Raw genomic sequence first — 12,540 nt, forward strand, 5'->3', positions numbered from 1 at the left:
CATGCTGCGCACTCCCCATCGTGCTCCATCCCCCATGCTGCGCATTCCCAAACGTGCTCCATCACCCATGCTGAGCATTCCCAAACGTGCTCCATCACCCATGCTGCGCAACCCTCATCGTGCTCCATCCCCCATGCTGCACACTCCCAATCGTGCTCCATCCCCCATGCTGCGCACTCCCCATCGTGCTCCACAGTCACACATCAGACAGTAAACACGCACACATCTGATCGCATACACTCACACACACCCCACTTCTCCCTGTGCCCACCGGTGGGCGGTCCCAGCAGCTGTGCTGCACGCCGTGCTCCTCTGCAGACACTCGCAGATCCGATCGCATACACTCACACACACACTCACACACATCCGATCGCATACACTCACACACACACTCACACATCCGATCGCATACACTCACACACACACACACACACTCACACACATCCGATCGCATACACACACACACACACACACATCCGATCGCATACACTCACACACACACACACACACACACACACACGATATCGCACATACACACTGACACAATCACAACATCCGGAAATACCACATGCTTCCGGCCATGTGATCCTCCGGCAGGTCCTGGAAGGTCACTGCACAGTATCGCTGCCGAGAAGCAAGCAATATCACGGGATGTTGTGAGTATGTGGATGCCATCTGATGTGTGTGTGAGGTGTGTGTGAGAGTGAGTGTGATCTGATGTGTGTGTGTGTGTGTGTGTCTGTTCTTATGTGTGTGCGTGTGTGTGTGTTCCGCCGCTGCAGGACGTGGATGCGATCTGATGTGTGTGTGAGGTGTGTGTGAGAGTGAGTGTGATCTGATGTGTGTGTGTGTGTGTGTGTATGTGTGTGTCTGTTCTTATGTGTGTGCGTGTGTGTGTGTGCAGGACCTTGATGCGCTCACCTCGGGGCGAGAAGCCATTCCGTGTGGGGGGCGGAGCCTGGGCGAGCGGCCAATCCGTGCGGGGGGGCAGACCCGAGGCGAGGGGCCAATCCGTGCGAGGGGGCGGACCCGAGGCGAGCGGCCAATCCATGCGGGGGGGTGGGGCCATGGCGAGGCCAGCGGCCAATCCGCTGTTTGTCACCGTAAGGACATGTCACGGTAAGGACACAATTTTGGAGCAAGACAGACAGACAGACAGACAGACAGACAGACAGACAGACAGACAGACAGACAGACAGACAGACAGACAGACAGACAGACAGACAGACAGACAGACAGACAGACAAAGGCAATTATATATATAGATTCTGTTCTTTTGTCCTGATGAAGACGGATATGTCTTTGAAACGCGTAGACCTGCAGAAATAAAGAAAAGGATTTCATCACATACTCCCGGATTCATGTGGTTTCAAGCGCAGCATTAAACCCGTATTTCTTTTATCCATATTGTTTTATCTCTCGCGTCGGGGCTGCTGCTGACCACTTTCTGATATATGTGCATCAAGGAGTTGTGCCTGACACAACTTCAAGAGGTGAGTGTGCCTTTGGCACCAAATTTGCGAAATCTTATACCTGGAAAGACCCTATGTGCGCTTTCTCTTCCACTGACAAATAACTCCATGGTACAATGAAAGTGGAATCAGGTAAAAATGAAAAATCAAAAACCATTTTATTTACATAAATAGTTTAGCACAGAACTTTACATAACTACAGTTCACATTCTAGGTAGGCTGGCACATAGCAGACCTGCACGGAGGTGTTTAATGTCACAGCAGAGGCACAGGTATGAGGAGGTACAATGGAAAAGTGACAACTTTATTCTCGTGTGATAGTTTCCATTTGAGAGCACTATAAAAAAAATGCATAGATTATTGGAAAGATCATTTACAGAGGAAATTTGCATGAACGGACATTCTTAAATAAGTTCAGGCAGAATACACTAGATAGCAGCCAAATGTAAAACCTATACATGGCGTGTATCAGTCACTGTCAAACTCCTCTATCTTCAGCTCTTCATCTTCCATAATGTTTGCAGCGGTAACAGGTTGAGGTTGACTATTTGGAAGATCAATTTCTCCTCCTTGACTGGAAGGCAGTACTGAACGGTCTGATCTCTCCTGAGTCTTGGGTCTGATTTCACTCCCCTTTTCTTTTGTAGCTTGTCCATTAGGTGCGTCTTCTTCATCTCCACTATCCCCATCTGGTACGCCGGAGTCCTTGTCAGTTAGGGCTTCAAGCCTCAGCCTAGACCAACAATATAGAGGTCATTACTGGAATAACTCAAAACTTATTCATATTTACAGATTGCTTGCCACAGATACATTTAAAGGAAACTGATCAGGTCCAATAACGCTATTACCTGCAGATACAGGGTTAGTCTTCAGATAACAGCAGTACCAATGTAACAATTTTTGGTTGCACGTCCCCCCCCCCATCCAAGGATGCCCCTCTAGGCTCTATTTACAATTCATTTGCCAAAAGAAACATTTGGTACAATTTCTGGTGCTTCTGGTTGAGAATGCGCAGTGCAGTCAACTAACTTTCAGCATGGCATCTAGCTTTAAATATATGCTATGCCTCTGTGCACGGCCTACTTCTGTATAGTACCCTGTCAGGCCGATTTCAATTTTTGCCATCTACATTAGTATAGCTGTCTGTCTGATTTTATATATATTAGCTGGTTTCTAGCAGAGATCAACTCTCCTTCACTCCTATACATCATGGCTTGTAACTACTAGGCAATGCTACATTAATCCGTATGGCAGAAGATTATCCTTTGCCATATGCATCAACAGAGCAGGATTTGCAGTTTCACATCACTGATCCTCCTGCATATTATTGGAGGTGTTAAGGAAAAAAAAAAAAAAAAAAAAAAAAAAAAAAACAGTTGGCCTGAATTATGGTTCTATGATATTTATAGCAAGTTATATTAAACACTTTTCTTAAAACCTGGAAAACCTGTTGCATCAATTCTTTACATAGCATTCTCTAAAGCCATTTGCTAGGTATGACAGCACAATTTTTGCCAAAAGAAATTTTAAGAGCAAAGCCAAATATGTAATTCACATTGCAGTGACGAACCACACAAGCCAAAATAAAAAAAAAAAATGTTTAAAAAAAAAAAAACAACATGACCACCACATCACAACCTGACTGATTTGTCTGGTCTCCACAACACGAAACCTAATTATTGTTTTATTATGTTTCCAACTAAAAGCTACACTTTGAATATAAAAAGGACATTGTCTGTAGCATGAGTAGTTTTATGGTTAAGAGCTATGCTAAAAAATATTCCCAACTAAAACTGTGGCCAGTGACTGACACTGACGGACTAAGGCTCTATGCCCACGTTGCGTATTTGCATGCAGTTATGCTGCGTATTGCACTGCAGCGTAACTGCATGCGTCCTGCGTCCCCTGCACAATCTATGAAGATTGTGCATAATCCATGCGCACGTTGCATTTTAGAGAGCAGCGATTTGCATGACTGCCAAATCGCTGCGTTCTAAAAAGCAACATGTCAATTATTCCGTGCGCTTTGGATGCAGCTCCCGCTCTGTCTATGGTGGGTGCTGCATCCAGAGCGCATGAAATCGGCTTTTTCACTGCATTTATTACGGACTGTTTCTGCAGCGATTTGAAGCGCACAGGTGCTGTTCAAATCGCTGCAGAAATTTTTGCAGGGACACAATGCAATGTGGGCACATAGGCTACAGGCCGCTTTACACGCTGCGATATCGGTACAGATATCGCTAGCGTGCGTTACCGCCCCCATCGGTTGTGCGACACGGGCAAAATCGCCGCCCGTGTCGCACAGCATCGCCTGGACCCGTCACACATACTTACCTTCCCTGCGACGTCGCTGTGACCGGTGAACCGCCTCCTTTCTAAGGGGGCGGTCCGTGCGGCGTCACAGCGACGTCACTGAGCGGCCGCCCAATAGAAGCGGAGGGGCGGAAATGAGCGGGACGTAACATCCCGCCCACCTCTTTGCTTCCGCATTGCGGGCGGCGGCAGGTAAGGAGAGGTTCCTCGTTCCTGCGGCGTCACACGGAGCGATGTGTGCTTCCGCAGGAAAGACGAACTACATCGTACCTGCAGCTCCAACGATATTCGAGAATGGACCCCCATGTCACCGATAAGCGATTTTGCACGTTTTTGCGATGATGCAAAATCACTCATAGGTGTCACACGCAACGGCATCGCTAATGCGGCTGGATGTGCGTCACAAATTCCGTGACCCCAACGACTTCGCATTAGCGATATCGTAGCATGTAAAGCCCGCTTAAGTGTAATACACCAGTAAACTATTTCACATTTCCTGAAACATGAAGTTTGGCCACATTCGGCTGCTGGTTAATGTGGATGTGGATTTTGCACGGATAATCTGTTACTATTCACATTCCAACTCAAGTAGTTGGGGGGGTCTTCCAAACAGTCTCAGATTTTCAGTGTATTTCATCCTTTTTAAGTGCAACCCTCTGATATCTGTGCCCCAAAATTACAGCAGATTGGCAAGAAAATTGACGGCAGAAAAACTGCTTGACGTCTAAACCCACTTAATCTATCGAATTACAGAAACCTAACGTTAGAAAACTCTAAACCAATACTGCCTGATATCATAGACAACACACTGGCAGATATAGCACAAGAGACACGGTCATGCAATACACAGCATAGTAAGCTTTGAAATACCTTGCAAAATGTGTCTTCAATGGAAGCCTGCCAATATCCTGGATAAATGCAATTTGTGCTGCAGAAGAAAAAAAAAATGACCACTTATGACTACTGTATCTTCATCAATACCCAAAAATGAAGCCAGGATCACCATTTACAAGTGTTGACTGACAAGGAACAACTTTAAAAGGGAACCTGTCACCAGATTTGGTGACTATAAGCTGTGGCCACCACCAGCTCTTATATACAGCATTATAACATGCTGTATATAAGAGCCCAGGTCGCTGTGTAGAACGTAAAAATCACTTTACACCACTTACCTAAACGGTCGGTATCGTGCAGACTGGTCGGATTGGTGTCTCAGTTCTCCGGTATCGGCGCTTCCTCTTTTAACATCTTTGTCCTCCTTCTTCTGAAGCCGGGGTGCATGATGCGTCCTACATCATGCACATGCGCCGGCATTGAGTTCCTGCGCAGGCGCACTACAATACAATCTGCTTAGGGCAGATCAAAGTGCGCTTGCGCAGGACCTTAATGCCGGCCTGTGTGAATGACGTAGGACGTGTCATGCACCCCGGCTTCAGAAGGAGGACAAAGATGGCCAAAAGAGGAGACACATATGACCAGTCTGCACAGAACTGACTGTTTAGATATTATAAAGTGATTTTTACGTTCTACACAGCGGCTTGGGCTCATATATACAGCATGTTAGAATGCTGTATGTACGAGCCCACTGGTGGTGGCCGCAGCTTATAGTCACCAAATCTGGTGACAGGTTCCCTTTAATGCAGAGATACCACACACTGGAAGTGACAAGGGCCGGGGAATAACCTTGTAGTTTACCTTGGTTTCTTAGCGGATTTGTGAGCTTTGCCAGGTATGGCACCACTTGGGTCTGAAGGCACATTGGTGAAGAACAGAAATTTGAGAACAGTTCCCTGGCAGCAAGTGTATTTTCCTGATACTGGAAGAAAAAGGAAGGCATATTGAGTTCCTAGAGATACAGTCTTGTTGAAAAAGGAAGTCAAAATTTGCCTTTAAGCATCATATTACGCAGAACGGGTTAAATACATAAGTTGCAAAACCAGTTTTAGAAACTGCCTTACTAACTTTACAGGGAAACAATTTCTTTCAAGTAACTTTTCAGAATAAGGTGTCCTGTATATTTACATGAGGAATAATAATAATAATAATAATAATAATGAAGGGAATTTTGTTTACTTACCATAAATTCCTTTTCTTCTAGCTCCTATTGGGAGACCCAGACAATTGGGTGTATAGCTTCTGCCTCCGGAGGCCACACAAAGAATTACACTTTAAAAAGTGTAACCCCTCCCCTCTGCTATACACCCTCCCGTGGATCACGGGCTCCTCAGTTTTGGTGCAAAAGCAGGAAGGAGAAAACTTATAAATTGGTCTAGGGTAAATTCAATCCGAAGGATGTTCGGAGAACTGAAGACCATGAACCAAAAGAACAATTCAACATGAACAACATGTGTACACAAAAGAACAACCAGCCCGAAGGGCACAGGGGTGGGTGCTGGGTCTCCCAATAGGAGCTAGAAGAAAAGGAATTTACGGTAAGTAAACAAAATTCCCTTCTTCTTTGTCGCTCCATTGGGAGACCCAGATAATTGGGATGTCCAAGAGCAGTCCCTGGGTGGGTAAAAGAATACCTCAATAAAAAGAGCCGAAAAACGGCCCCCTCTTACAGGTGGGCAACCGCCGCCTGAAGGACTCGCCTACCTGGACTGGCGTCTGCCGAAGCATAGGTATGCACTTGATAGTGTTTCGTGAAAGTGTGCAGACTAGACCACGTAGCTGCCTGACACACCTGCTAAGCCGTAGCCCGGTGCCGCAATGCCCAGGACGCACCCACGGCTCTGGTAGAATGGGCTTTCAGCCCTGAAGGAAGCGGAAGCCCAGAAGAACGGTAGGCTTCGAGAATCGGTTCCTTGATCCACCGAACCAAGGTTGACTTGGAAGCCTGCGAGCCCTTACGCTGGCCAGCGACAAGGACAAAGAGCACATCTGAATGGCGCAGGGGCGCGGTGCGAGACACGTAGAACCGGAGTGCTCTCACAAGATTCAAAGAGTGCAAATCCTTTTCACACTGGTGAATTGGATTAGGGCAAAATGAAGGCAAGGAGATATCCTGATTGAGATGAAAAGGGGATACCACCTTAGGGAGAAATTCCGGGACCGGACGCAGAACCACCTTATCCTGGTGAAACACCAGGAAGGGGGCTTTGCATGACAGCGCTGCGAGCTCAGACACTCTCCGAAGTGATGTGACTGCCACTAGGAAGGCCACCTTCTGCGAAAGACGTGATAGAGAGACATCCCGCAGCGGCTCGAAAGGTGGTTTCTGAAGAGCCGTTAGAACCCTGTAAAGATCCCAGGGTTCCAGCGGACGCTTGTAAGGTGGGACTATGTGGCAAACTCCCTGCAGGAACGTGCGGACCTGCGGAAGCCTGGCTAGACGCTTTTGAAAAAACATGGAGAGCGCCGATACTTGGCCCTTGAGAGAGCCGAGTGACAAACCCTTGTCCATTCCAGATTGAAGGAATGAAAGAAAAGTGGGTAAGGCAAACGGCCATGGAGGAAAACCGTTATTAGCGCACCAGGATAGGAAGATTTGCTAAGACCTGTAATAGATCTTGGCGGACGTAGGCTTCCTGGCCTGTCTCATGGTGGCAATGACATCCTGAGATAACCCTGAAGACGCTAGGAGCCAGGACTCAATGGCCACACAGTCAGGTTGAGGGCCACAGAATTCAGATGGAAAAACTGGCCTTGTGACAGCAAGTCTGGGCGGTCTGGAAGCGCCCACGGTTGACCCACCGTGAGATGCCACAGATCCGGATACCACGACCGCCTCGGCCAGTCTGGAGCGACGAGAATGGCGCGACGGCAGTCGGACCTGATCTTGCGTAGCACTCTGGGCAGCATCGCCAGAGGAGGAAACACATAAGGCAGTCGAAACTGCGACCAATCCTGGACTAACGCGTCCGCCGCCAGAGCTCTGTGATCCTGAGACCGTGCCATGAATGCCGGGACCTTGTTGTTGTGCCGCGACGCCATGAGATCGACGTCCGGCGTTCCCCAGCGGCGACAGATCTCTCGAAACACGTCTGGGTGCAGAGACCATTCCCCCGCGTCCATGCCCTGACGACTGAGAAAATCTGCTTCCCAGTTTTCTACGCCCGGGATGTGAACTGCGGAGATGGTGGAGGCTGTGGCTTCCACCCACTGCAGAATCCGTCGGACTTCCTGGAAGGCTAGACGACTGCGAGTGCCGCCTTGGTGGTTGATGTAGGCGACGGCAGTGGCGTTGTCCGACTGGATACGGATCTGCCTGCCCTCCAGCCACCGATGAAAAGCCAATAGGGCTAGATACACTGCCCTTATCTCCAGTATATTGATCTGAAGGGATGACTATCGGAGTCCAGGTTCCCTGAGCCCTGTGGTGGAGAAAAACCGCTCCCCAACCTGACAGGCTCGCGTCCGTGGTGACCACAGCCCAGGTTGGGGGTAGGAAGGATTTTCCCTGCGACAGAGAATTGGGAAGGAGCCACCACTGAAGTGACGTCTTGGTTGCAAGGGAAAGAGAGACGTTCCTGTCGAGGGAAGCCGAACTCCTGTCCCATTTGCGGAGAATGTCCCATTGGAGTGGCCGAAGATGGAATTGCGCGAACGGGACTGCCTCTATAGCTGCCACCATCTTCCCCAGGAAGTGCATGAGGCGCCTTAAGGGGTGTGACTGACTCCGAAGAAGGGATTGCACCCCTGCCTGCAGAGAAAGCTGTTTGTCGCTCGGAAGCTTGACTAACGCTTGCTGGGTATGAAACTCCATCCCAAGGTACGTCAGTGATTGGGTCGGTGTCAACTTGGATTTCGGGAAGTTGATGATCCACCCGAACCGCTGGAGAGTCGCCAGAGTGACGGATAGACTTTGTTGACACGCCAACCGAGACGGGGCCCTGACTAGGAGATCGTCCAAGTATGGAATCACCGAGTGGCCCTGAGAATGCAGGACCGCCACAACGGATGCCATGACTTTGGTGAAAACCCGTGGGGCTGTCGCCAAGCCGAAAGGCAATGCCACGAACTGAAGGTGTTCGTCCCCGATGGCGAAACGCAGGAAACGTTGATGTTCAGGTGCGATCGGTACATGGAGATAAGCATCCTTGATGTCGATCGATGCTAGGAAGTCTCCTTGTGACATCGAGGCGATGACTGAGCGGAGAGATTCCATCCGAAACCGTCTGGTTGTCACATGTCTGTTGAGTAGCTTGAGGTCCAGAACAGGACGGAATGACCCGTCCTTTTTTGGCACCACGAACAAGTTGGAGTAAAATCCGCGACCATGTTCCTGAAGGGGAACGGGGATCACAACTACTTCCATCTTTAGAGCGGCCACTGCCTGAAAAAGTGCGTCGGCTTGAGCGGGGGGCGGAAAGGTTCTGAAGAAACGAGCCGCAGAACGAGAGCTGAACTCTATCCTGTAACCATGAGACAGAATGTCTCTCACCCATCGGTCTTGAACATGTGGCCACCAGGCGTCTCCAAAGCGGGAGAGCCTGCCACCGACCGAGGATGCGGCCAGGGGAGGCCGAGAGTCATGAGGTAGCCGTCTTGGAGGCAGTGCCTCCTGCGGCCTTTTGCGGGCGTGACTTGGATCGCCACGCATAGGAGTTCCTCTGGCCTTTCTCCGGCCTGTTGGACGAAGAGGATTGGGACTTGGCGGAGGGACGAAAGGACCGAAATCTCGATTGGATTTCTCTCTGTTGAGGTCTCTTAGGTTTGGCCTGGGGTAAGGAGGAGTCCTTTCCCTTGGATTCTTTAATAATCTCATCCAATCGTTCGCCAAACAAACGGTCGCCAGAAAACGGCAAACCGGATAAGAACCTCTTGGAAGCCGAGTCTGCCTTCCATTCGCGCAGCCACATGGCCCTGCGGACTGCCACGGAGTTAGCAGATGCTACCGCCGTACGGCTAGCGGAGTCACGGACGGCGTTCATGGCGTAGGACGAAAAGGCTGACGCCTGAGAGGTCAAAGACGCAACTTGCGGAGCAGAATTACGTGTGACAGCATTAATCTCAGTCAGACAAGCCGAGATTGCTTGGAGTGCCCACACGGCTGCAAAGGCCGGGGCAAAAGACGCGCCCGTGGCCTCATAGATGGACTTCACCAGGAGCTCTGTCTGTCAGTGGCATCCTTCAGGGATGAGCCATCTGCAACAGACACCACGGACCTAGCCGCCAATCTTGAGACTGGAGGATCCACCTTGGGACAGTGAGCCCAACCCTTAACGACTTCAGATGGGAAGGGGTAACGCGTGTCAGTGAGGCGTTTAGCAAAGCGCTTGTCCGGGACCGCTCTGGGCTTCTGGACAGCATCCCTGAAGTTAGAGTGATCAAAAAACGTATTGCGCGTACGTTTGGGGAACCGAAACTGGTGTTTCTCCTGCTGAGACGCCGACTCCTCTACAGGAGGAGGCGGGGGAGAGAGATCCAACACCTGGTTGATGGACGAGATAAGATCATTTACTAAGGCGTCCCCCTCAGGTGTATCAAGGTTAAGGGCGACGTCAGGTTCAGAGCCCTGAGCTGCGACGTCCGCCTCGTCCTCCAGAGAGTACTCAAGCTGGGATCCCGAGCAGTGAGAGGAAGTCGGGAAAGAGTCCCAGCGAGCCCGCTTAGCCGGTCTAGGACTGCGGTCCGGGCAGGAGTCCTCCGCCTGAGACCGAGGGGCCAACCTGGGAGCGCGCTGCGGCGCGGACCGAGAGGGGCCTGGAGGCGACGAGCTAACAGGGGCCGGGGCCTGTGAAAGGTCCGGTCTGGACTGCAAAGCCTCAAGCAGCTTAGAAGACCATTTGTCCATAGACTGTGCAATGGATTGAGAAAGAGACTCAGAGAGTTTCTCAGCAAAAGAGGCGAACTCTGTCCCTGCAGCCTGGTCAGGGGGAGCAGGGGGGTCTACATGAGCCGAGGGGCCCACCAGTGTCCGAGGCTCCGGCTGAGCAAGCGAGGCAGGAGTCGAGCATTGCTCACAGTGAGGGTAGGTGGAACCCGCAGGTAACATAGCCCCACAAGAGGTACAGGCCGCGAAAAAAAACCTGTGCCTTAGCAGCTTTGCTCCTTGTGGACGACATGCTGTTGTCTCTTAGGAGAGTGACCACTGAGGGTATATGGGAAATGGGTATACAGCCCGACCGAACAGATATATATATATATATGTATCTATTCCGGCACCCTAGGGGGACCAGCACCGGGTGACCGGTGTGGCTTACCGACCGCTAATGAGCGGAGTGTGTCCTCCAGATTCCCTGCCTTGGATCCCCCGGAGCTGCAGAGCTGTTCACTGAGAAGCCTCCACCGGCAGAATGCCAGAAAATGGCTGCCGGAGCTCTCAGGGGAGGAGTGGAGCCGTGGGCAGCGCCAGCAAAGTGCGGGAATCTGGGGTCCCCACAGTGATCAGTGAGGGGGGAGGAAGACATGCAGGCTGCTCCAGCCCTCACATCCGACATCATGTCGGTAATCCCGCCCTTACCCCTGACAGGCAGGCCCGGGGGCGGGATTTTTGCGACTAGGCCGCGATGAAGCCGGGGACTAAATTTGAGACTGCGCCCGATAAGCAGGCACTGTCGGCGCGGAAGTCCACCGGCCTCCTCAATTCAGCAGCTGCCGCGGCTTCCGGGAAGAAGGTGCGCTCCCTGCACAGTCCCCTATGGGGACACAGAGTACCTTTGAGTTGCAGGGCCCGGTCCCTTTGGTTGAAGAGGCTCCGGTCCGGCAGGTTCCCACAGGGGCTGCGGATGGAGCACGGTCCCAGCAAATGACCGCTTAGGATCCCACTTCTCCCAGAGCCGCATAAGGGATGGTGAAGGAGACGGCATGTGGCTCCAGCCTCTGTACCCGCAATGGGTACTTCAACCTTAACAACACCGCCGACATAGTGGGGTGAGAAGGGAACATGCCGGGGGCCCCGTGGGGGCCCTCTTTTCTTCCAACCGACATAACTAAGTATGAGAATGCATGAGTGGATGTGTGCCTCCTTCCACACAAAGCATAAAACTGAGGAGCCCGTGATCCACGGGAGGGTGTATAGGCAGAGGGGAGGGGTTACACTTTTTAAAGTGTAATACTTTGTGTGGCCTCCGGAGGCAGAAGCTATACACCCAATTGTCTGGGTCTCCCAATGGAGCGACAAAGAAAGAAGGGAATTTTGTTTACTTACCGTAAATTCCTTTTCTTCTAGCTCTAATTGGGAGACCCAGACAATTGGGTGTATAGCTACTGCCTCCGGAGGCCACACAAAGTATTACACTTAAAAGTGTAAGGCCCCTCCCCTTCTGCCTATACACCCCCCGTGGGATCACGGGCTCCTCAGTTTTAGTGCAAAAGCAAGAAGGAGGAAAGCCAATAAACTGGTTTAAGCAAATTCAATCCGAAGGAATATCGGAGAACTGAAACCATTCAACATGAACAACATGTGTATACAAAAAAACAGGGGCGGGTGCTGGGTCTCCCAATTAGAGCTAGAAGAAAAGGAATTTACGGTAAGTAAACAAAATTCCCTTCTTTGTCGCTCTATTGGGAGACCCAGACAATTGGGATGTCCAAAAGCAATCCCTGGGTGGGTAAAATAATACCTCGTAATAGAGCCGTAAAACGGCCCCTTTCTACAGGTGGGCAACCGCCGCCTGAAGGCTCGTCTGCCTATGCTGGCATCCGCCGAAGCATAGGTATGCACCTGACAGTGTTTCGTGAAAGTGTGGAGGCTGGACCAGGTAGCCGCCTGACACACAAGCTGAGCCGTAGCCTGGTGCCTCAAGCCCAGGACGCATCCACCGCTCTGGTAGAATGGACCTTCAGCCCTGAGGGAACCGTAAGGCCA

At 50.8% G+C, this 12,540-nt stretch overlaps 1 protein-coding gene across 1 annotated transcript in view; it reads right to left on the minus strand.

Annotated features, from left to right (window-relative positions):
- Positions 1-1,613: 1,613 nt before the first annotated feature.
- RAD17 (RAD17 checkpoint clamp loader component) overlaps positions 1,614-12,540 on the minus strand; it is a 54,508-nt gene continuing 43,581 nt past the window's right edge. Inside the window, exons 15-17 of the mRNA XM_075325151.1 lie at positions 5,481-5,601; positions 4,656-4,713; positions 1,614-2,205 (exon numbers count right to left, since the gene is read on the minus strand). Coding sequence (XP_075181266.1) covers positions 1,941-2,205; positions 4,656-4,713; positions 5,481-5,601 — 444 coding nt within the window. The 3' untranslated portion in view covers positions 1,614-1,940. The remainder of the gene's footprint in view (positions 2,206-4,655; positions 4,714-5,480; positions 5,602-12,540) is intronic.

The sequence above is a fragment of the Anomaloglossus baeobatrachus genome, chromosome 1, assembly GCF_048569485.1.
Source record: "Anomaloglossus baeobatrachus isolate aAnoBae1 chromosome 1, aAnoBae1.hap1, whole genome shotgun sequence".
NCBI classification, from domain to species: domain Eukaryota; kingdom Metazoa; phylum Chordata; class Amphibia; order Anura; family Aromobatidae; genus Anomaloglossus; species Anomaloglossus baeobatrachus.